Source organism: Lampetra planeri, chromosome 11 (assembly GCF_965212315.1).
Source record: "Lampetra planeri chromosome 11, kcLamPlan1.2.h2, whole genome shotgun sequence".
NCBI classification, from domain to species: Eukaryota; Metazoa; Chordata; class Hyperoartia; order Petromyzontiformes; family Petromyzontidae; genus Lampetra; species Lampetra planeri.
In genome coordinates, this window is record NC_136117.1 from 14,656,773 (window position 1) to 14,677,848 (window position 21,076).

Genomic DNA, 21,076 nt, shown 5'->3' on the forward strand with positions numbered 1-21,076 from the left:
CCCTGCACCTACACCCCGCACCTACACCCCGCACCTACACCCCGCACCTACACCCCGCACCTACACCCTGCACCTACACCCCGCACCTACACCCCGCACCTACACCCCGCACCTACACCCTGCACCCTGCACCTACACCCTGCACCTACACCCTGCACCTACACCCCGCACTTACACCCCGCACCTACACCCCGCACCTACACCCTGCACCCTGCACCTACACCCTGCACCTACACCCTGCACCTACACCCCGCACCTACACCCCGCACCTACACCCTGCACCTACACCCCGCACCTACACCCCGCACCTACACCCTGCACCTACACCCCGCACCTACACCCTGCACCTACACCCCGCACCTACACCCCGCACCTACACCCCGCACCTACACCCCGCACCCTGCACCTACACCCCGCACCTACACCCCGCACCTACACCCCGCACCTACACCCTGCACCTACACCCTGCACCTACACCCTGCACCTACACCCCGCACCTACACCCTGCACCTGCACCTATACCCCGCACCTACACCCCGCACCTACACCCCGCACCTACACCCCGCACCTACACCCCGCACCTACACCCTGCACCTACACCCCGCACCTACACCCTGCACCTACACCCTGCACCTACACCCCGCACCTACACCCCGCACCTACACCCCGCACCTACACCCCGCACCTACACCCTGCACCTACACCCTGCACCTACACCCCGCACCTACACCCTGCACCTACACCCTGCACCCTGCACCTACACCCCCCACCTACACCCTGCACCTACACCCCGCACCTACACCCCGCACCTACACCCCGCACCTACACCCTGCACCTACACCCTGCACCTACACCCTGCACCTACACCCCGCACCTACACCCCGCACCTACACCCCGCACCTACACCCCGCACCTACACCCTGCACCTACACCCTGCACCTACACCCCGCACCTACACCCCGCACCTACACGCTGCACCCTGCACCTACACCCCCCCCACCTACACCCTGCACCTACACCCTGCACCTACACCCCGCACCTACACCCTGCACCTACACCCCGCACCTACACCCTGCACCTACACCCCGCACCTACACCCTGCACCTACACCCCGCACCTACACCCCGCACCTACACCCTGCACTTACACCCCGCACCTACACCCCGCACCTACACCCTGCACCTACACGCTGCACCCTGCACCTACACCCCCCCACCTACACCCTGCACCTACACCCCGCACCTACACCCTGCACCTACACCCCGCACCTACATCCTGCCACTACACCCTGCACCTACACCCTGCACCTACACCCGTATCTACACCCAGCACCCTGCACCGACACCTACACTCGGCACCTGCACATGCACCTACAGAAGGGTCGGGTCAGGGGTCCCTCCATCACTCTGCCGTGGGAGGGGCGCCTCCTGGTGGACACTGCGGGGTATTGCATGCAAAGTGAAGCAAAGGGACCGGGGCAGCATCAGAATCTTTATTTAGAGTGGAGGAATCCGATGAGCTATGAAGCTCTTTTCACAGATGTCCAGATTGCCCCCCCCCCCCCCCCCCCACTGCGGAGTGTGTCTGGTTAACGGGATGAGAACTCAAGATTGCCGGGTGAGCGTCGCTTGCAAGAGGGACCCGGGATGGTTCCTCCCTTCGTGAGAGCCTTGCACCACGAGACTCGCGCAGCATCATGAGGGACGTTGTCGTGTACAGCACTGCGTTCTTTACACATCCCATCATTCACACGGCCATCTGGGAGTGCATACGTTTAGCAGCACTGGCTAGTCAACGCAAGCAAAACTCTGGGCCAGTTTAGGCATTCATTGCCTCATCAGCAGTCAGGTTGGCTTGAAACAACGCTGGGGAGTTACCTGATGTTCATCGGCAAAGACTGGTTTCAACAGTCAGTGTCTCATCAACAGAGACAGGCTGACTTGAACCAACGCCGATGGGCTGCCCGATGCCGTAAGAATGGCGCGCAGAGCGGACGAACCGGCGAGCTGATGATCCGACCTCTCTCCCCGCCGTCTCTCGAGGTCAAGAGTTTGTCACCCGCCCTGCCCGTGGGTCGCCCCGCAGGTGTTCCACAAGCAGCTGCGGGAGGAGGCGGAGAAGGGGTCGTTCCCGGTGGAGGTGGTGTCGCGGCTCTTCTCCAACCTCCCCTCCATCCACAGCTTCCACCGCGACTTCCTGCTGCCCGAGCTCGAGCAGCGCATGCAGGAGTGGTGCGTGCGGCGGCCACGGCGTTGGCGCGGGCAGCGGTTGCAGTCTCATAATAAAACTGTAGACTCTTTTTATTTGACCACGATGGGCCCACTGAGCTGTTGTACAGCTCTTTTTCAGAAGCGACCTGGCCGCAACGAAGTTGGCTTATCACGTGGAAATGTATAGCAGCCAAATACTGTAAACGCGTGATGTCGATTCTAAATGCGGAGGGAAAAACCGGAGGGCCCGGAGAAAATGTCACACGACCACGGGGAGAGAGACATGCAAATTCCAAATATAAGCAGGCGTCAGGGCTGAGATTGAACCCACAACCTCCTGCATGCCAGGCGAGGTAGTTAACATCTCGCGACCAAATTAGGATAGAGACTGTGTGTGTGTTTCTACTTTGGTCTTGTTTACCAATCATCAGGCAAGTGCAGTGTGTATTAATACATATTATTGCGGTCGTTTTATGGCAGTGACATTTATGGCACTGCATCTCATAAACGCTGCGCAATCCCCCACACGGAGGCGCGCGTGGATGAAGATGCTTTTCAGCCAATTAATGATGAGTTGTGTTGATAGTACACGTGGGAGGAAACCAGAGCGCCCGGAGAAAACCGACGCGTGTGCGAGGGGGCAACGCTCTATCTCCCATACGGATGAGGCAGGTGGAGATGATTCCACGCTTCCTGGACCGCCGTGTCCCGGCGAGCCAGGGCAGAGCGGAACCTCCTCATGCGCCCGCGGGAAGGGAGTTTCACAACATTCACGCGGCGATCCACCAACCCTCGCTGCTTCCTCCGCAGCGCTGGGTTACAGGCGGCCCTACGTAGCAGTGCCGCCACCATCGCCCCGGCTTCATTTGCAAGAACCTAACTTGCACGTCAACCGAGAAGATTGGCAAATGCAAAATGGCGTAACCATGGTGGGCCGTGAAGACTGGAGTGGCTTAGACACGTAGCCCGAGGCTCTGCATCGCAAGCAGGGACGTTTAATGAGTCCTGATCGTTACCACGACCCCTGCGTGACCTGGTCTCCGCCTCACCGCCCCAGGGACACGAACCCGCGCATCGGGGACATCCTGCAGAAGCTGGCGCCGTTCCTCAAGATGTACGGGGTCTACGTGAAGAACTTCGACGACGCCCACAAGCTGGTGTCCACCTGGACCACCCAGTCGTCGCGCTTCGCCGACATCGTCCTCGACATCCAGGTGCATGCACGCACGCACACACATACGCACGCACACACACACGCACGCACGCACGTTTACACGCACACACGCGTGCACACGTACATACACACGTATGCATGCGCACGCACGCACACACATGCGCACGCACACACATACGCACGCACACACGCACGTACACACGCACGCACGCACGCACACACGTACGCACGCACACGCACGCACGCACACACGCACGTACGCACGCACACACGTACGCACGCACACACGCACGCACACACACACGCACGCACACACGTACGCACGCACACACGCACGCATGCACACACGCACACGTACACACACACGTATGCATGCGCACGCACGCACACACATGCGCACGCACACGTACGTACGCACGCACACACGCACGCGCGCACGTGCTGACGCAGCGTGGGTCCCGCTACTTCCGTTTCTCACGGCCCCCGACCCACTCCGCAGTCCTGCGATGCAACAATGCACCTGGCACCTGCCTGCACACGCGTTTTATTTCATTGCTCCATCTCCGTGTGGGGGGCGTACCCCCCACAACCCCCCCTGCCTTTGTCGGACTCGCTGTAGCCAGAGCCACATCTCCACGTTGCTCGCAAACAGCACGTGCCGAGCCCTCCTGGTTTGAGACCTCTGTATGTGTGTGTATGTTGAACTTCTTTCGCACCGTACATTACCAACCGTGCTCATCGGAGGTGCGGGGGGAAGGACTACAAACTAAACACAAAAAGCAGTTCTCAAGAAATTCGTTTTCAATCTTGATTTAAAAGTGCATAGCGCCAGTGGCTTCCTAATATCAGAAAGAAGAGCGTTCCAGACGGCCGCAGAAGCGCATCCGAAAGCACGCGATGCGGTGACCACCGCTTGGCACGGCCCCGCCATGTGCCACCTTGAAACGGACCGCAAACGACCCCCTGTCTGTCACACACACGCACACGCACGCGCATGCACACAAAGACAAAGGTCCCCCGTATAGGCTTTAGCTGACTGCTGGAGCAAGCAAGTGCTGTTCACGAGCGCCTATAAAGGCTGGCACGACACACGAGGGGGTGGGTGGCCAGCACCACGCCAGGCCGCCTTTGTCTCCCCTTGATGATGTTTACACACCACACCAGGCACTGGAGGCCCAGGACCAGTTCAAATATTCACAACTGGTATTTGCCGCAACGAAGCGGGAATCAAACTCGGTCCGCCGGGTTCGTAGCGCAGTGTTATCCACTACACTACCGCTCCCCATGATGCGCGTGCACATAAAGAACACTCGCACACACACTCGCACGTGCAATCCTTAATACCACCCTATCTCCTGTCACATCGGACCCCCACGGACTCATCTCTCCTCTGCCCCCCTCCCCTCTTCCCTCCCCTCTTCCCTCATCTTATTCGGGACCCACTGGGGACCCCCTCCTCCTTCCCCGCGCCCCCGCTCCCCTCTCCATCCCGGGGTCCCTACCCCAGCGGCAGGCGGAGTGCATGAACCTGACGCTGCAGAACCACATGCTGGGCCCCGTGCAGCGCATCCCACGCTACCAGCTGCTGCTGCAGGACTACCTCAAGCGGCTGGCACCCGGCGCGCCCGACCGCCCCGACGCCGAGAGTGAGGCGCCTGGCACACGCCGCGTTCCGTGTGCCACCCCTTGCCACCCCTTGCCACCCCTTGCCACCCCTTGCCACCCCTTGCCACCCCTTGCCACCCCTTGCCACCCCTTGCCACCCCTTGCCACCCCTTGCCACCCCTTGCCTTGGGCAAAGCTGCTCAGAGTCACCCCGTCGCATGCCCCAGTCTACACCAGCGACCCGGGAAATATTCAGTCCGATATTAGGAACATAACGTTTACGTCTTGTAAATCGGTCAAATTAAATACCTAAAGTTTGTTCCGAACGGTGGTTGTTCTGTTCCAAACGACATGTTCCGTTCTGATCTGTGTGCTCTATGCTGGCGCAAGTTGTGCTCCGTGCCGTGCGTGTTCACGGTTGTGCTGCTGCGTATCTCGCTGGTGTGTTCTCGGGTCGTACCGCGCTTGTTGTTCGGCACGATGTCTGACGTTTCATTCCACGAGCCTCTTCATGTCAGAGAGATGCGCGTGTTTTGTTCTGATCTCTGTGTTCTGCGCGGTGTGTGCTCATTTGAGAGCTGTGTGTGATGCGTGTGTGTCTAACATGGAGTGCGTTCTGTTCCATCTCTTTTGTTCTACATGACACGTGTTCTGTTCCAAAACCGTGTGTGTGTGCGTGCGCGCGTGCGTGTGTCCTGCGCCGTGTGTGTTTTGCTCCGTGTGCAGAATCGCTGGATCTCATCGCCACGGCCGCCACGCATTCCAACAGCGCCATCAGGCGAAACGTGAGCCCCGCTCTTATCTCTCTCCCCTCTCTCTCCTCTCTCACACTCGCCGCCGCAAACACATCACTCGCCCCACAGCGTGTCTCCACACGTACCCACATGTACCTGTGTGTCCTCGCGTGTCCTCATGAGATGTGCCGTGTGTCCCTCCCCGTGTCCCCACGTGTCTCTGCGTGCTTAGCCCGTGTGTGTCCCTGTATGTATCCCACCCATCCTCTCTGCGTGTCCCCGCGAGCTGTCCGCCATGTGTTACACGCGTGTCCCCACGTGTCCCACGTGACTCCCTGTGCGTTGTACCTGTGTGTCTCGGTGTGTGTGTGTCCCCCCCCCCCCCCCGTGTCCCCACTCGTCTCACCGTGTCTGCCGCGTGTTGCCACCCCCCCCCCCCCCCCAGGAGCACATGCAGGCGCTACTGCGCGTCCACGAGATGCTGGGCGGGGAGGTGACGGACATTGTGTGCCCCGACACGGAGCTGCTCAAGGAGGGAATCATCCTCAAGCGCTCCGTGCGCATCGGTGTCCCGCAGGAGCGCTACCTCTTCCTGGTGAGGCCAACAACAGCAGCAGCAGGGTCATCATCATCACCGGCAACAGACTCATCAAGAACATCATCATCAGCATCGGCAGTAGACTCATCGGCATTGGCAGCACCATCGTTGCCATCATCAGCAGCACAATCAGGAGCAAACTTCATGATCGGCATGAACGCGATGGCGCAATCGCGACACGGCTGGGGATGAGGGCTGTCACGTGCCCAGCGGTGGGTTTCAAACAACCCCCAAAAACGCGTCAACAGCGCTCAGCCTTGCGCATTACGCAAAAAACCACCAGCAGTTCCTCCAGAACTGCACATTGTGGTCTTAGGTCACCGTCAAAATACATTTGAGTGACTGTGACTGCCGGACAGTGGCAGTCACTCTCGAGATGTCTGTGAGCCTCTATGCAAATCTATGGGTCTCTATGTCTATGGGTCTCTAAGTCTATGGGACTCTAAGTCTATGGGACTCTAAGTCTATGGGTCTCTACAAACTGAGGTACACAAACTATGCATTGGTTTCATCCTTAGTAGGACTCATCAGTAGTACGTCGTAGGCACCAATGCTGCCTGCTGCACCCTGCACTCTCACACCACCCTGACACTTTGCCCCCCCCCCCCCCCTCCCGGCCTGGCGTAGTTTAACACCATGCTGCTGCACTGCGTGCCCAAGTTGTGGTCCATGGGCCAGCGCTACAGCTTGAGGACGCGGATCAACGTCAGAGACCTCGAGGTGAGGACACAGAGCGACCACGGTGTCCCCACAGACCAACTCCCAAGCCCCCCAACTCCCCAACTCCCCAGCTCCCCAACTCCCCAACTGCCCAGCTCCCCAACTCCCCAGCTCCCCAGCTCCCCAACTCCCCAGCTCCCCAACTCCCCAGCTCCCCAACTCCCCAACTCCCCAACTCCCCAGCTCCCCAGCTCCCCAACTCCCCAACTCCCCAGCTCCCCAGCTCCCCAGCTCCCCAACTCCCCAACTCCCCAACTCCCCAACTTCCCAGCTCCCCAGCTCCCCAACTCCCCAGCTCCCCAACTCCCCAACTCCCCAACTCCCCAGCTCCCCAACTCCCCAGCTCCCCAACTCCCCAACTTCCCAGCTCCCCAGCTCCCCAGCTCCCCAACTCCCCAACTCCCCAACTCCCCAGCTCCCCAACTCCCCAGCTCCCCAACTCCCCAACTCCCCAACTTCCCAGCTCCCCAGCTCCCCAACTCCCCAGCTCCCCAACTCCCCAACTCCCCAACTCCCCAGCTCCCCAACTCCCCAGCTCCCCAACTCCCCAGCTCCCCAACTCCCCAACTCCCCAGCTCTCCAACTCCCCAGTTCCCCAACTCCCCAACTCCCCAACTCCCCAGCTCCCCAACTCCCCAGTTCCCCAACTCCCCAGCTCCCCAACTCCCCAACTCCCCAGCTCCACAGCTCCCCAACTCCCCAGCTCCCCAACTCCACAGCTCCCCAGCTCCCCAGCTCCCCAACTCCCCAGCTCCACAGCTCCCCAGCTCCCCAACTCCCCAGCTCCACAGCTCCCCAACTCCCCAGCTCCACAGCTCCACAGCTCCACAGCTCCCCAACTCCCCAGCTCCCCAGCTCCACAGCTCCACAGCTCCACAGCTCCCCAACTCCCCAGCTCCACAGCTCCACAGCTCCACAGCTCCACAGCTCCCCAACTCCCCAGCTCCCCAGCTCCCCAGCTCCCCAACTCCCCAGCTCCCCAACTCCCCAGCTCCCCAGCTCCACAGCTCCCCAGCTCCCCAGCTCCCCAACTCCCCAGCTCCCCAGCTCCACAGCTCCCCAGCTCCCCAGCTCCCCAACTCCCCAGCTCCCCAGCTCCACAGCTCCACAGCTCCCCAACTCCCCAGCTCCACAGCTCCCCAGCTCCACAGCTCCCCAACTCCCCAGCTCCCCAGCTCCACAGCTCCCCAACTCCCCAGCTCCCCAGCTCCCCAACTCCGCGGGCAGAGCTCGATTCTCGTTCACGGCTCACAGAAGCGACGAGCGACGTCCGAAAGCGCCCCCACCCCCCGACGTGCTCCCCCTCCCTTTCTTTCGCCAAATTGCACTGACCAGCTGCTGGTGATGCTGATGTTTCTGTGGATGGTGATGCTGATGTTGGTGATGGTGATGCTGATGTTGCTGTGGATGGTGATGCTGATGTTTTTGTGGATGGTGATGCTGATGTTGCTGTGGATGGTGATGCTGATGTTGCTGTGGATGGTGATGCTGATGTTTCTGTGGATGCGTGCGATATTCCTCCTGTTGTTGTCAATGCTGCTTTTCCTGCTGATGGTCATGCTGATGACGAATCTGCTGCTTCTGCTGCTGCTGCTACTGCTGCTGCTACTGCTGCTACTGCTGCTGCTGCTTAAGGTGAAACTCGTGCTGATGATGATCATGCTACTGATGGTGATGATGTCGTGGCCCTGCAGGTGAAGGACGTGAACCAACACGACCAGGTCCCCACGTTCCAGGTCTGCGGAGTCCAGAGGACCATTGACTTCCAGGCTCGGTAATGACGGGGGGCTGGGGTCGTGGAGATGGGTTCAGGCCAGTAGGTTAAGTTAAAGAGTTGCCACTGCGAGTGTGTGGTTGGCTGGTTGGTTCGGGTCGGTGACAGCTGCCTCTCTGGCTGGTAAGGGCTGGGCCTGCTCCTCGTGGCTCACGAGCGAGGGCTGGCTTCAGGGAGTGCATTTGGCCGGCAAGTTTGCTCTGCTACAAATGCTTTGCTCGCCCCTCCTTCCCATTGCCGCCCGTCACCTCTCCAGGTGTTGCCTTTCACTCTTGGTGTGCGGAGTTCACACCTGCTCCTCCCCCTCCTCCTCGAGCCACGCGGAGGAGGAGGAGGGAGGAGGAACCAGAGTTTTAACGGTGGGATTGAAGTCACGGAGTTAAACGGTGGAACACTCGCACTCACAGTGACCCGGTGTTCCTCCCTCTCTCTTCCACCTCCCTTCCTCCTTCCCCCTCCCTCCCTTCTTCCCCCTCTGCTCCCTTTGGATGCAAGGACGGAGAAAGAGAAGCAGGAGTGGATGAAGGTGAGAGCAGACAGCTCGGGCAAAGTACACTCTCGTAGACTGCACTGTGTCACACTCAGATACTGAGTGTCACTCCTCACAAAGATCCCCGTGTAGCCATAACAGACTGTTGGGGCAAGTGCTGTTAGCGAGTAGCACCTATCAAGGCTGTCACGGCACACGAGGGGGTGGGTGGCCAGCACCACGGCCGGCTGCCGTTGTCTCCCCAGTGGCGATGTTTACACGCTGCATCAGGTACTCGTTTGAGGCTGAGTCGCCCTCTAAGAGGCCCAGGACCGGTTCAGGTAATTGTCACCGGTGTTGGCCGTGAGCTGGAATCGAACTCGGTTCGGCCGGGCCACTCGCGGCAGTTTCAGAAAGTTCTGTCCCGGTGTCCCCTCCGGAGCGTTGGCGACGATCGGGTTTTTGTCTCTGGTTCAAAAGCTTCTGGATTCGTGCTCAACTCATGATGCGGGCGATGAGCAGGGCTACCTGGGCGGTGGGCGGGGCTACCCAGGCAGCGGGCGGGGCTACCCAGGCAGTGGGCGGGGTTACCCGAGTAGTGGGCGGGGCCAATGTGAGAACGGGCAATCCGCTCGCTGTGTTGGCGGAGTTAATGGTTGAGCAGGGCGTGGCTAAGTGAAAGTGGGTGGGGCTTCCAGCTCAGCACCACCACGTGTCATGGTTGAGCCTCCCAGAAACGTGCGATGTCTCAACTACAAATACCACTCTAATGCCACCTAGTGTCACTAACGCACGCACACGCACGCACACACGCACGCACGAGCCGTAGACGGACCCTGGGTTCGGGGCTCGCGTTCGGTCGGTCCGACCCTGACGGTGCAACCTGGTGCCACACTTCCAGGCCATTAACGAGGTGATAAAGACATTCCGCGAGAAGGAGGAGACCTTCATGGTCCACAAGAAGGACGTGGTCGAGGGCCCCAGCGTGTCGGTGAGCCAGCGACGAGCGCAGCGATGACGTCTGATGCTGCGCGTTTCTTTTTGCTGCGAATGTCTCCGACGTTGCCCAGCGGTCGCGCCTTCGGCGCTCGTTGCAGAGATTTGGCGGTTAGGCTCCGGCAGGCTGCCCTGGTTAATGCCGTGTTGGTGTGGTAAATTCGTGCTCGCCGTCTGCTTTGCGGTGGACGTTAAAGGTCCCGTGACGTCAATTGAAACGAGCACTCGGCCACTGTGTACCCGCGTCGCGGTGCAGATTTGCCAAATCAGAAAAATGACACCGCAAATCACTCGGCCGCGTCTTTGCGTAAGTCTATTGGTCTCTAAGTCTGTGGGTCGTCGTGCAAGTCTATGGGTCTCTGTGGAATTATTTGGGTCTCTATGGAAGTCTGTCTTTCCGTAAGACTGTCTCTATGTGTCACTAAGTGTCTTTGCTTGACCTCCCCTCCCCCCTCAGAGCCCCCCCGCGACCCAGGGGCTGGAGCTGGGCCAGCGTGCCCCCATGTGGGTGCGCGACGTCAACGTCACGCTGTGCATGACCTGCCAGGATCCGTTCACGGCGATCACGCGCAGGCGCCACCACTGCCGCGCCTGCGGGAAGGTGCGGCGTGCCCCCCCCCCCCCCCCCACGTGGTGTATGTATTTTTATTTTACCAGGTAAGGCTGTATAGCTCAATTTCAGAGACGAACTGGTCACAAATGACAGCTCAACGAAGTAGCTTATCATTGTGTGTACATTTATTGCAGCCAAATACTCTAAAACACGTGATGTTGATTTTAAATGTGGAGGGGAAACCCCGGAGGACCCGGAGAAAAATCCACGCGACCACGGGGAGAGAGACGCCGCAAACTCCAAGTATACAGCAGGCGTCAGGGTCGGGATCGAACCCGCGACCTCCCGTAGACCAGGCGAGGTAGTCAACGTGCGCAAAGTTGTTTCGCAAGGTACGCAGCCGACCGTGCTGATCGTCGGTGGCGCCGCGTGCGGTGTGCTCGCCCCGCAGGTGGTGTGCTTTAAGTGCTCGGACTACCGCGTGCTGCTGGCGTACGAGCCGCGCAAGTTGCAGCGCGTGTGCCTGGCCTGCTACGCGCAGCTCACGGAGGAGGCGCGCACCAGCACGGCGGCCATCAAGAACCGCAACATCCTGCAGGTGCGGCTGCCTCCCACATGTCACGCCGCACCCTTCGCTTGTGCGCCCGCCGCCCCGGACTGCTGTGCCGTTGTGTTTGCGATGCGTTAGATTCCTCGTGTGATGCGGTTTGTTTGTTTTTGCGCCGATTGCTTTTGGCTTCGTTGCTGCACGTGACTTTTAGTAGTTTTTGGCGACTCTCGTGCACGTTCCTTATTCAGCCAGGAGAGCCCACACCGAGTGCTAGGACTGTTTTCAGGAGGGTCCTGCTGCTGCTGCTGCTCCTGCCGCCGCTGCTGCATTGGGTTTTTATTTTAAGATACGTTCGGACAGTTAGTTGAGTGGGAGGAAACCGGAGCATGCGGATGGGGTGCAACACTCCACCTCCGTACAGATGGAAACAGATGGATATTCGTCCACTTGCTGTATCGCCTCCTCCTGGTGAGCCGGGGTACAGCTCCTCCCCACTGCTGGCTGCCTCCTCCACAGCGTTGGCAGCCACGTGGAGCGTAGCCACCACCGTCCGGCTTCGTGTGCTCTGGTCTCACACTGGTGAGACGAGGCCATGGCTGTCTCTGGTGTAGGCCAATCAGACTCAAAGAGAATGCGAATGTTATCAGGCATGTCTGTTTGCATGTTTTGCCACAAGTACGTGTGGTTAATGCCGACTTGATGCCTCGCAAAAAAGGTTTCTGTTTGGTGTTTGAACATCTTAACGACTCTTTTATTGCCAGGAAGGGTAAAACACACGATTCTGATTGCTTCATCAGATTGGGAAACATTTCAGTCACGCCCCTCCCCTCCCGTCCCACCCACCACACCGGTAGAAGCAGAGTGCCGAGGAGGCGACACGGGAGAGCATCATCTGCGGCTCGCTGCACTTCCTGGAGTGTGGGGGGCGGCAGAGCTGGGCGCGCGTGTGGTGCGTCATCCCGCGCAGCGACCCGCTCGTGCTCTACGTCTACGCCGCTCCGCAGGTGCCAGCGCCCCCCTCCGCTAACCGCTGCCCCCCCTCTGCTAACTGCCGCCACCCACTGCCCCCACCACCCCCCGCAGCTAACCACTGCCTCCAATCCGCTGCCTCCCAACGTAGTACACCGTCTAAACTGATCTATGTTTATTTCACCAGGTAAGGTCCACTGAGCTATGTAGCTCTTTTTCAGAAGCGACCTGGCTCTCTCAAATGACAGCCCAACGAGAAGTGGCTCGTCACCGTGTGAGAATGTATCGTGGCCACATTCTCTTCAAGGCGCGTTGATTTTAAATGTGGAGGGGAAAAACCAGAAGGCCCCAAAGAAAACTCCAGGCGACCACGGGGAGAGAGACGCAAACTCCAAACGTGCGGCCGGCGTCCTCCTGCACACCAGGCGAGGTGGTTGACCATGTGCGCGTGCGCCCGCAGGACGTGAGGGCGCTCAAGACGCTGCCGCTGCCGGGCTACGAGGTGCGGTCGCCGGCGGCGGGCGACGGCGTGGACGGCCGGCGGGCGCTCGTCCTGGCGCAGTCGCAGCGCCGCCTGGGCCTCGCGGCCGACACGGACGAGCAGCTCCTCTCGTGGAGACGCGCGCTGGAGCAGGCGGCGCTGGGCCAGGTGCCGGGCGTCGATGAGGATGACAGCTTCTCGGACGACGACGACAGCGACGGGCCGGAGGCGGGACCCGATGGTGCCGACTGATGGCGACGATGGCGACGATGGCGACGATGATGATGATGCCGTCGATGGTACATTCGACGCTTCTTCACGTGGACTCGAAGTGCACCTAGCCTGGGACAAGCGCTGTGGTGACGTCACCGTGGTATTGTTGCTGCTGATGGCGATGATGGTACTGATCACATTGTTGGTGCTGATGGTACTGATAGTGCCAATGGTAATGGTACGGATGATGCCAATGGTATGGATGGTTACTGATGGTGCCATTGATGCCGATGATGCCGATGACACCGATGATGTACCGACAAAGTCATTGCACAGCTGTCATAGCGTCCGAGTCGACGTGAGCTTGGTCACGACGGTCGCGACCCACCATCTGCCGAGCTGCGCTGCTCAAAGGGAAGATCGCGGCGATCGTCCCGTGTCGCGTGGGGGGGGGGGGTCTACTCGGTCCTGCCATAGGAACGCGGAATGTCAACCGCCGGATTAGGACCGGCGGAGCAATGGAGCGTTGCCAAACGGCCCCTACTGGGCATGGAAACACGTGCCTCAGTATTGACACAGATGTTGACGACGAAGACGACGACGACGATCGATCAAACTACAACAGGGCGCCGGGATCGTTGCGGTGAGGTGTAAGATGCGTCAGGATGCTGGGGTATTGAAGGAATGTCCTGCGAATGCAAATCCACCTCCCCTCGCGATGACGGGGCCGGCCGGGTGCCTCGGCGGGCAGAGCGGCGGTGAGTCCGCATCAGAGTCAGGGATAGTCAATGTATGGGTACTGTGTGTGTGGTAGTGTATGGAGAGTCGTAGTTTTATGCATAGGGTAAGGGTGGTGTTAGTGTATGGGTAGTGTTAGGATTATGGGTAGGGTTAGTGTTTGTGTAGAGTATGGGTAGTGCTGGTGAGAAGCCTGTGCAATATGTGTGTGTGCATTGTGTGTGCGTTATGTGTGTGTGTGTTTTTGTTGTCGGGATTTGAAGCCAGGAACTCGCGTTTCCTCTGCATGTGGCTGGGCGCTGTGAACTCCCCCGCGTAGCAAGTGGAGAGGGCTTGCATCTAATTGGCCAGTGTGCCGCGGGTTAGCACTCGCCTATGATTGGCTAGCGTGGCCTTGGCTGGCGCTTGTCTCGGGCTCGTGTACTCAGAGAAATGATCTGATTGGCTCAGAGCAATGATCTGATCACGTCGTGCAGCTATAGCCACGCTCTGATTGGCTATTGCGGCTAAAGCCACGCTCTGATTGGCTATTGCGGCTATAGCCACGCTCTGATTGGCTATTGCGGCTAAAGCCACGCTCTGATTGGCTATTGCGGCTAAAGCCACGCTCTGATTGGCTATTGCGGCTATAGCCACGCTCTGATTGGCTATTGCGTCTAAAGCCACGCTCTGATTGGCTACTGTGGCTAAAGCCACGCTCTGATTGGCTACTGTGGCTAAAGCCACGCTCTGATTGGCTATTGTGGCTAAAGCCACGCTCTGATTGGCTATTGTGGTTAAAGCCACGCTCTGATTGGCTATTGTGGCTAAAACCACGCTCTGATTGGCTACTGTGGCTAAAGCCACGCTCTGATTGGCTATTGTGGCTATAGCCACGCTCTGATTGACTATTGTGGCTATAGCCACGCTCTGATTGGCTATTGTGGCTAAAGTTATGATCCGATTGGCTATTGTGGCTATAGCCACGCTCTGATTGGCTATTGTGGCTATAGCCACGCTCTGATTGGCTATTGTGGCTATAGCCACGCTCTGATTGGCTATTGTGGCTAAAGCTATGCTCTGATTGGCTATTGTGGTGAGAGCCAATATGGCTGTCGCTAATCTATGATTGGCCAGTTTTGTTAGCGCTAAGTCCAGTCTGTCGTGGTTTTGGTTAATCTCTGATTGGCTAGTCATGAACGCACTTATCTCTGATTGGTCAGCTTTGTTAGTGCTAATCTCTGATTGGCCTCTTCGCTCTCGCCTTAGTTCCACGGGGGGGGGGGGGGGGGGGGAATTTCACAGCCGCCCCCGCTCGCGATAGTCTTCGATTTTTACCAAAGCCCGGGGTGGATCATCGCGACTCCGGATCCACCCCGGACCGCGTCCGTCCGTCTGTCCGTCCGTCCTCCGCGCTTTGTCGATGTTCGCGCTCGGTCCGGTGCGTGCATGTGTTCGTGCAGGGTCCGGGATCATTTTTAAAAAAACGGGGATATGAGATGTAAACAAACGTTCGTTGAATGGAATAAAGACGCCACTTGTCGCAACTTGAGTGGTGGTGGCGATGGTCATGTCTGTTTGGAACGTGGCAGGAACGTGTAGATGTAATCGCGAGGAGGTTGTTGTGTTGGGTGGGACTCTTGGTCAGAATGAAGGAGTATAGGGTAAGCATCTTGGAGGTGCAGAAATTAACGTGGCAGGGATTTCGATTTTTATTTTTTATATCCACTGCGATGTAGACGGTCTGAAACATACGAAGATCCATAGACCCACCCACCACAGCATTAACCAGGCCGGCCGTCCGGATCCGAACCGCGAATCCCTGCAACAAGCGGCAAGCTCGCGGCACCCGGGACTGTGGAAAGCGCCCGCGAGGAGATGGAGCGGTGAAGTCGGATCGCGGTGCGCAGGCGCCGGATCGTGAGATCACCGGATCGCGAGATGGAGCGTTGGAGATGACTTGGGAGAGGATGGCTGAACGGCGGAGGGTGCCCTCATCACCCTGGCTGGCGTCCATCCAGGAGGTGTCCAAGACGCCTGAACGCGTCAAATGGACACCGATTAAAAGGCGCGTCATCACGTCTGTGCAAACAACAACAACCGCCATTGGCCACCAATTGGTGGTGACGTTCACCACGGCACCTTTACCAGGCTAAGTGCACTTTAAGGCTACGTGAAATGTCGAACGCCTGCTGGCAGGAGGTCACGGGACAGAGCCAGCAGGTGCCACGGGTCAACCGACTGAGATGACTGGCCGATGCACCACCTGTGCCACCTACTGTGCCAACTTGCTGCGTTTTTTGCCGCTCAGCGCTCTGCTCGTCGTTCCGCTCATTGTTGTGAGCGTCGCTCCTCCGCCCTCCGTTGTTGCTGGAAGACGACTGCCTCCAACTGCCCAATAGCAGCAGCGTCCTTCACGAGCCTCCTCCACAGAGGCCGATCGAAGCATGTTCGCGTGTTTTACCACGAGGCCGTGTGCTTGTGTAGACCCCAGTGCCTTGTAAGTGGTGACTCCTCCACCTGTATTCGCGCCTTGACCCTGGCGAAAAGTCCCCCCCCCTGAGTATGATTCCTTCATCCAGCGGTGGATTGACCATGGCTGACGACAATGATGGCAACATTTTGTATGCAATAGATTCCCGCGACAAACCGATTGCACCGCGTTCTTGAATTGAGTCGCGACTACTTGAGTCGCGGATAATTCGTCGAATCGCAGGGGGCGGGTGGGGAATGAACCCTTGCACCCCCTAGTGAATAGCGCCATTGTTCTGTGGCAGCGCGTGCACGCAGGAGTCTCGGTGACAGAGATACCACGACCCTGTAATCATCGGCAGACTTGAAGAGTATCGCCCCGCTCACCTTGAACATCGGGCCGGGCCCCACGCTCCCCACCCACCACTGTGGTGGCCTCCCTGTCTCGCTCCGTGGTGCTGGTGTGTGTGTGTATGGTGTGTGTGTCGTGTGTAGTGTGTGTGTGTGTAGTGTGTGGTGTGTGTGTAGTGTGGCGTGTGTGTAGTGTGTGTGTAGTGTCTGTGTCTACATAGCGGTAGTGTAGCGGTTAGCGCGCTGCGCTCCAAACCTGGCGACCAGAGTTCATACTCTTAGGTTGTTTCGGTAAAGTCACGTAGGTAAAACATTAAAATTAATAAAAGTAAAATAAAATAAAAATCACGACGTTTCGGAGGCAACACAAGCTTCCGTCTTGCCTCCGAAACGTCGTGATTTTTATTTTATTTTACTTTTATTAATTTAAATGTTTTACCTACGTGACTTTACCGAAACAACCTAAGAGTATGAATCCTTGCAGTCACGAAAGCTTCAAATCTAGGACCAGAGTTCAATTTCCGCTCACAGCCAACCCCGGTGACGATTATTTGAACCGGCCCTGGACCTCCCCTCGGTCTACTCGACCTCAAATGAGTACCTGGTGGCAGTGTGTAAACATCGCCACTCGGGAGACAAATGCGGCCGGGCGTGGTGCTGGCCACCCAGCCCCCCTCGTGTGCCGCAGTGCCGGCAGCCTTCATAGGCGCTGCTCGCGACCAGCCCTTGCGCCCACAGTCTGTTCAAGGCGGGACGTGGGATCTTTGTTGTTGTTGTTTGTGGCCACGGAGAGGGGGGAGGTTTCTCGCAATATAACAAGGCCTGCTACACGAGCGGTCTTGTCGTTGAGCGAACCTGGTGCTGCTGATGAGCCACGGAAAGGCGAAACCAGTCCGGCGTTTGTGTTTTGAAACACGTTCTTCTTGATTTAGAGTTAAGAGCCGGGGGGTTAAGGATTATGGTGGTGAAGGGTTCGGATTTAAGATTTGAGTTTAGGGTTTAAGTTTAGGGTTTAAGTTTGGGCTTAGGGTGTATAGTTAGGGGTTTGGGAATCTGGTTAAGTTTAAGGATTGGGGTTTAGGGCCAACGGTTGTGGAATTTGGTTTTAATGGTCGGGGTTAATTATTGACTCCTGGCTCGCAGCGCAGAGCGGGTTCTGGTCCTGAGTCGCGGTTGCCACAAGTCGCGTCCGACAGAGCCAGCCACGCGACTGTTGCTGGCGACTTTCGGAATTCGAAATCCGCGGAAGCTCGCTGGTCGCAGGTGAGTGTGCCGTGCTGAAGCGAACCTCTCTCTCCCCTCCTCGGCCGTGCCGTGGTGTCTAACCAGCGGCTCTGTCGATGGGTCACGAGGTCACCGCGGTAGCCGCCGGCCCGACTCCGATCTCCTATCTCCCGGCGCGGCAGTTGAAAGCAACGCGGCGCGTCTCATGACGACGCTGCTGCTGCAGGTGTCACAGCTGGGGAAGCGGTGGCGGCTTGTGAACACGGCCCTCGGTTGTCGTTTAACAACCCTGTCGATTATTGACCGATACGTACTTGAGAACGTGGGCGCGTGTGGGTCATTAATTGCTTCTTTTTTATCAACCGAAGTTTCGGCTGTGAAGGCGTCTTCGGGTTTATCGGGAAACATTTGATACCTTAAAGTTCCGCGTGATTTTTTTGAGGAATCAACTTTTCACTTTGAACTGATACCATTGGAATACACAGAAATATATAATACATATTTTTTCCATATTTTATTGTATTGCTATCATATATTTTAACATAAATATATAGGAAACGGATATCAATAATTTACAATCCTTTTCTAATCCACTGCTGGATTAAGGCCAGATGCGAACTCCATGGGTACCCTTCTCTGGGAAGGAATTGAAAAGGCGAAGCAATACAAACGAGACGGTACTTTAAATGTATATTGTAATCGAATATGTATTCTAATCGAATCGCTGGGGTTAGGGGGAGGGATACGGGGGACATGGACCATTGACCCTAAATCCTACCTCTACCCCTAAACATATCCCCTTACCTCCAGCTGCCCCTAATCTCGTCTCTAACTCTAATCAGCACCTCCGACTCTTCCCCCAATCTCTTACCCCCGACCCCATAGCCCTCGCAGCAACAGCTGCCTCGCACCCTGCCCCCCCCGCCACCCTGCCCCCCACACCGAGCGAGCCGCAGCCTCCGTGAGCCTGAGTCGCTCCGGAGGGTCAACTTGGCTTGCAGGGGCAGGGTGGCGGGGGGGGGGCAGGGTAGCGGGGGGGGCAGGGTGGCGGGGGGGGCAGGGTGGCGGAGGGGGGGGGGCAGGGTGGCGGGGGGGGGGGGGCAGGGTGGCGGGGGGGGGGCAGGGTGGCGGGGGGGGGGCAGGGTGGCGGGGGGGGGGGCAGGGTGGCGGGGGGGGGGGGCAGGGTGGCGGGGGGGGGGGCAGGGTGGCGGGGGGGGGGGCAGGGTGGCGGGGGGGGGGCAGGGTGGCGGGGGGGGGGCAGGGTGGCGGGGGGGGGGCAGGGTGGCGGGGGGGGCAGGGTGGCGGGGGGGGCAGGGTGGCGGGGGGGCAGGGACAGGGTGGCGGGGGGGGGAGAAAGGGGAGGAGGGTGGCGAGTAGAATGGAGGGACGTGGGGGGAGATGAGTAGGATGGAGGATTTGCCGGAGTCGATTGACCAATCTCCCCACCCGTGACTCGCGTCTTCCCCCGCGTCCTGGACGCCTGCTTGGGGGTAGCAGGGAGGGGGTGGGTGGGGGGGTGCAGCATCTGCGCTCAGGAGCTCTCACCCGCCACTCGTGGACGCGGTAGAAGAGATCCGTGAACACAGCCCGGCGTAGACAGCCGCGTGTCCACAGTGCGAGGCCTCTTCAGCTGCTGCGCTATCACGCGCGTGGTCGCGGGGCGACTCCGCTCGGTGCTGCACTCGCCACCTGCTCGATCTGTGCTCGCTGCCCACTGCCCCGTCTCTCGCTGCCCACTGCCCCGTCTCTCGCTGCCCACTGCCCCGTCTCTCGCTGCCCACTGCCCCGTCTCTCGCTGCCCACTGCCCCGTCTCTCGCTGCCCACTTCCCCCGTCCATCGCTGCGCCTCCCCCCTCGCCACCGACCCACAGGACCGATGCTGGCCACGCGCCCTTTGCTTCTCCCCTGTCTGCTCGCGATGCTGGGTTCGCAGGGGGTCGACGCGGCCGGAAGTGGGACCCAGGGTCCCCTCGGTTCTCTCGGACCCTTGGGCCCCCCCCCGGCGCCCCCGGGGCGTGAGAGGGGACACCTTCCCACGGACCCCGTGCCGCCCGCGCTCTTCACGATAGGTACGTGGCACAGACGCCAAGGGGGGACTGTCCAGGCTGGGCGAGCAGGTCGGTGAGTTGGTGAGGACGTACTGTAAGATTGGTGAATGGGTGGATGGGCGGGAAGGTTGGCGAGTAAGTAGGTTGGTGAGTGAGTTAGTGAGTCGGCAGGTTGGTGAGTGAGTGAGTGGGTTGGTGAGTGAGTGAGTGGGTTGGTGAGTGAGGTAGTTTGGTGAGTTAGTGAATGTGTTTTGAGTGAGTGGGTTGGGGAGTTAGTGAGTTCGTGAGTGAGTTGGTGAGTGAGTAGGTTGGTGAGTAAGTAGGTTGGTGAGTGAGTTGGTGATTGTGGTGGGGACTATGTGTGTTTATTTATAAGAGTTTTTGTTTGGGTTAGATCGCGTCAATATATAAATGTGTCGTTAAACCCGCCACCACCCGACACAGCCAACTAGTAAGGGTTGTCACGTAAACAGACCATGCCAATTCGTTACTAGTACAGCACACTGGTGTGTTTGGAGAGCCAAGCCACAACATTTACAATCCGAGTTCGACGTTTCGCCAGTAATTACAACCAGCTTCATCAGGCGATAGCCAGATTTTTGGAGAAGTCCATCAGTTCCGTTCCGTATATAGACTCGTGATGCGTGGCGTCGCGAGCTTATGAGTGCAGTTCAAGGCCGACAGTGGAATAGCGCGGCTGGCGGCACACCACATCCAGTATGGCTCTCGCGATGGACTTGAGGCTACTTCCACCTACCGCAGTCTCCGCCAGCGACGCGGTGAGATCTCGAGTGTGACACCAAGCCCTGGCGCAGAGTTAGCGGGGGCCTTCTCGCCATGGTCATCTGGAGGGCAGCGGACACTGTGTGCCACCACTCCCCCCCACCCCCCCCCCCCCAGCTAAGCGGATTGGGGGGGGGCAAGGAGAGCTCAGGTCACAGCGGGGGGCGCTTGTGCCACTTAAGCTGTGGCCGACATTGATAGCGGCCGAGGAGGAGGATGGTGGTGGTGGTGATATTGTTGGTGGTGGTGATGGTGATATTGTTGGTGGTGATGTTGCTGGTGGTGATGGTAAACACGATGATGATGATGACGATGATGGCGTCTACTTCGCCGCCTTGACTCTTAAACCACAACAACAACAAACAGGGATGCATAGGGAGGCGGGAGGGGGGTCCGGGACCCCCTTATCGATCACATCTCTACAACCACACGGGC

At 58.7% G+C, this 21,076-nt stretch overlaps 1 protein-coding gene across 5 annotated transcripts in view; it reads left to right on the forward strand.

Moving 5' to 3' along the window:
• Positions 1-15,315, forward strand: part of LOC144721393 (FYVE, RhoGEF and PH domain-containing protein 2-like) — a 53,938-nt gene extending 38,623 nt beyond the window's left edge. For 4 of the 5 annotated variants that reach the window (XM_078598984.1, XM_078598986.1, XM_078598988.1 and 1 more), the window contains exons 6-18: positions 2,086-2,231; positions 3,268-3,424; positions 4,892-5,030; positions 5,716-5,774; positions 6,169-6,318; positions 6,949-7,041; positions 8,736-8,815; positions 9,311-9,341; positions 10,186-10,275; positions 10,738-10,881; positions 11,285-11,431; positions 12,238-12,387; positions 12,813-15,315. In XM_078598984.1, the coding sequence (XP_078455110.1) occupies positions 2,086-2,231; positions 3,268-3,424; positions 4,892-5,030; positions 5,716-5,774; positions 6,169-6,318; positions 6,949-7,041; positions 8,736-8,815; positions 9,311-9,341; positions 10,186-10,275; positions 10,738-10,881; positions 11,285-11,431; positions 12,238-12,387; positions 12,813-13,085 (1,659 nt within the window). In that variant the 3' untranslated portion in view covers positions 13,086-15,315. The remainder of the gene's footprint in view (positions 1-2,085; positions 2,232-3,267; positions 3,425-4,891; positions 5,031-5,715; positions 5,775-6,168; positions 6,319-6,948; positions 7,042-8,735; positions 8,816-9,310; positions 9,342-10,185; positions 10,276-10,737; positions 10,882-11,284; positions 11,432-12,237; positions 12,388-12,812) is intronic. The other variant, XM_078598987.1, reaches the window with a different exon arrangement.
• Positions 15,316-21,076: the final 5,761 nt, after the last annotated feature.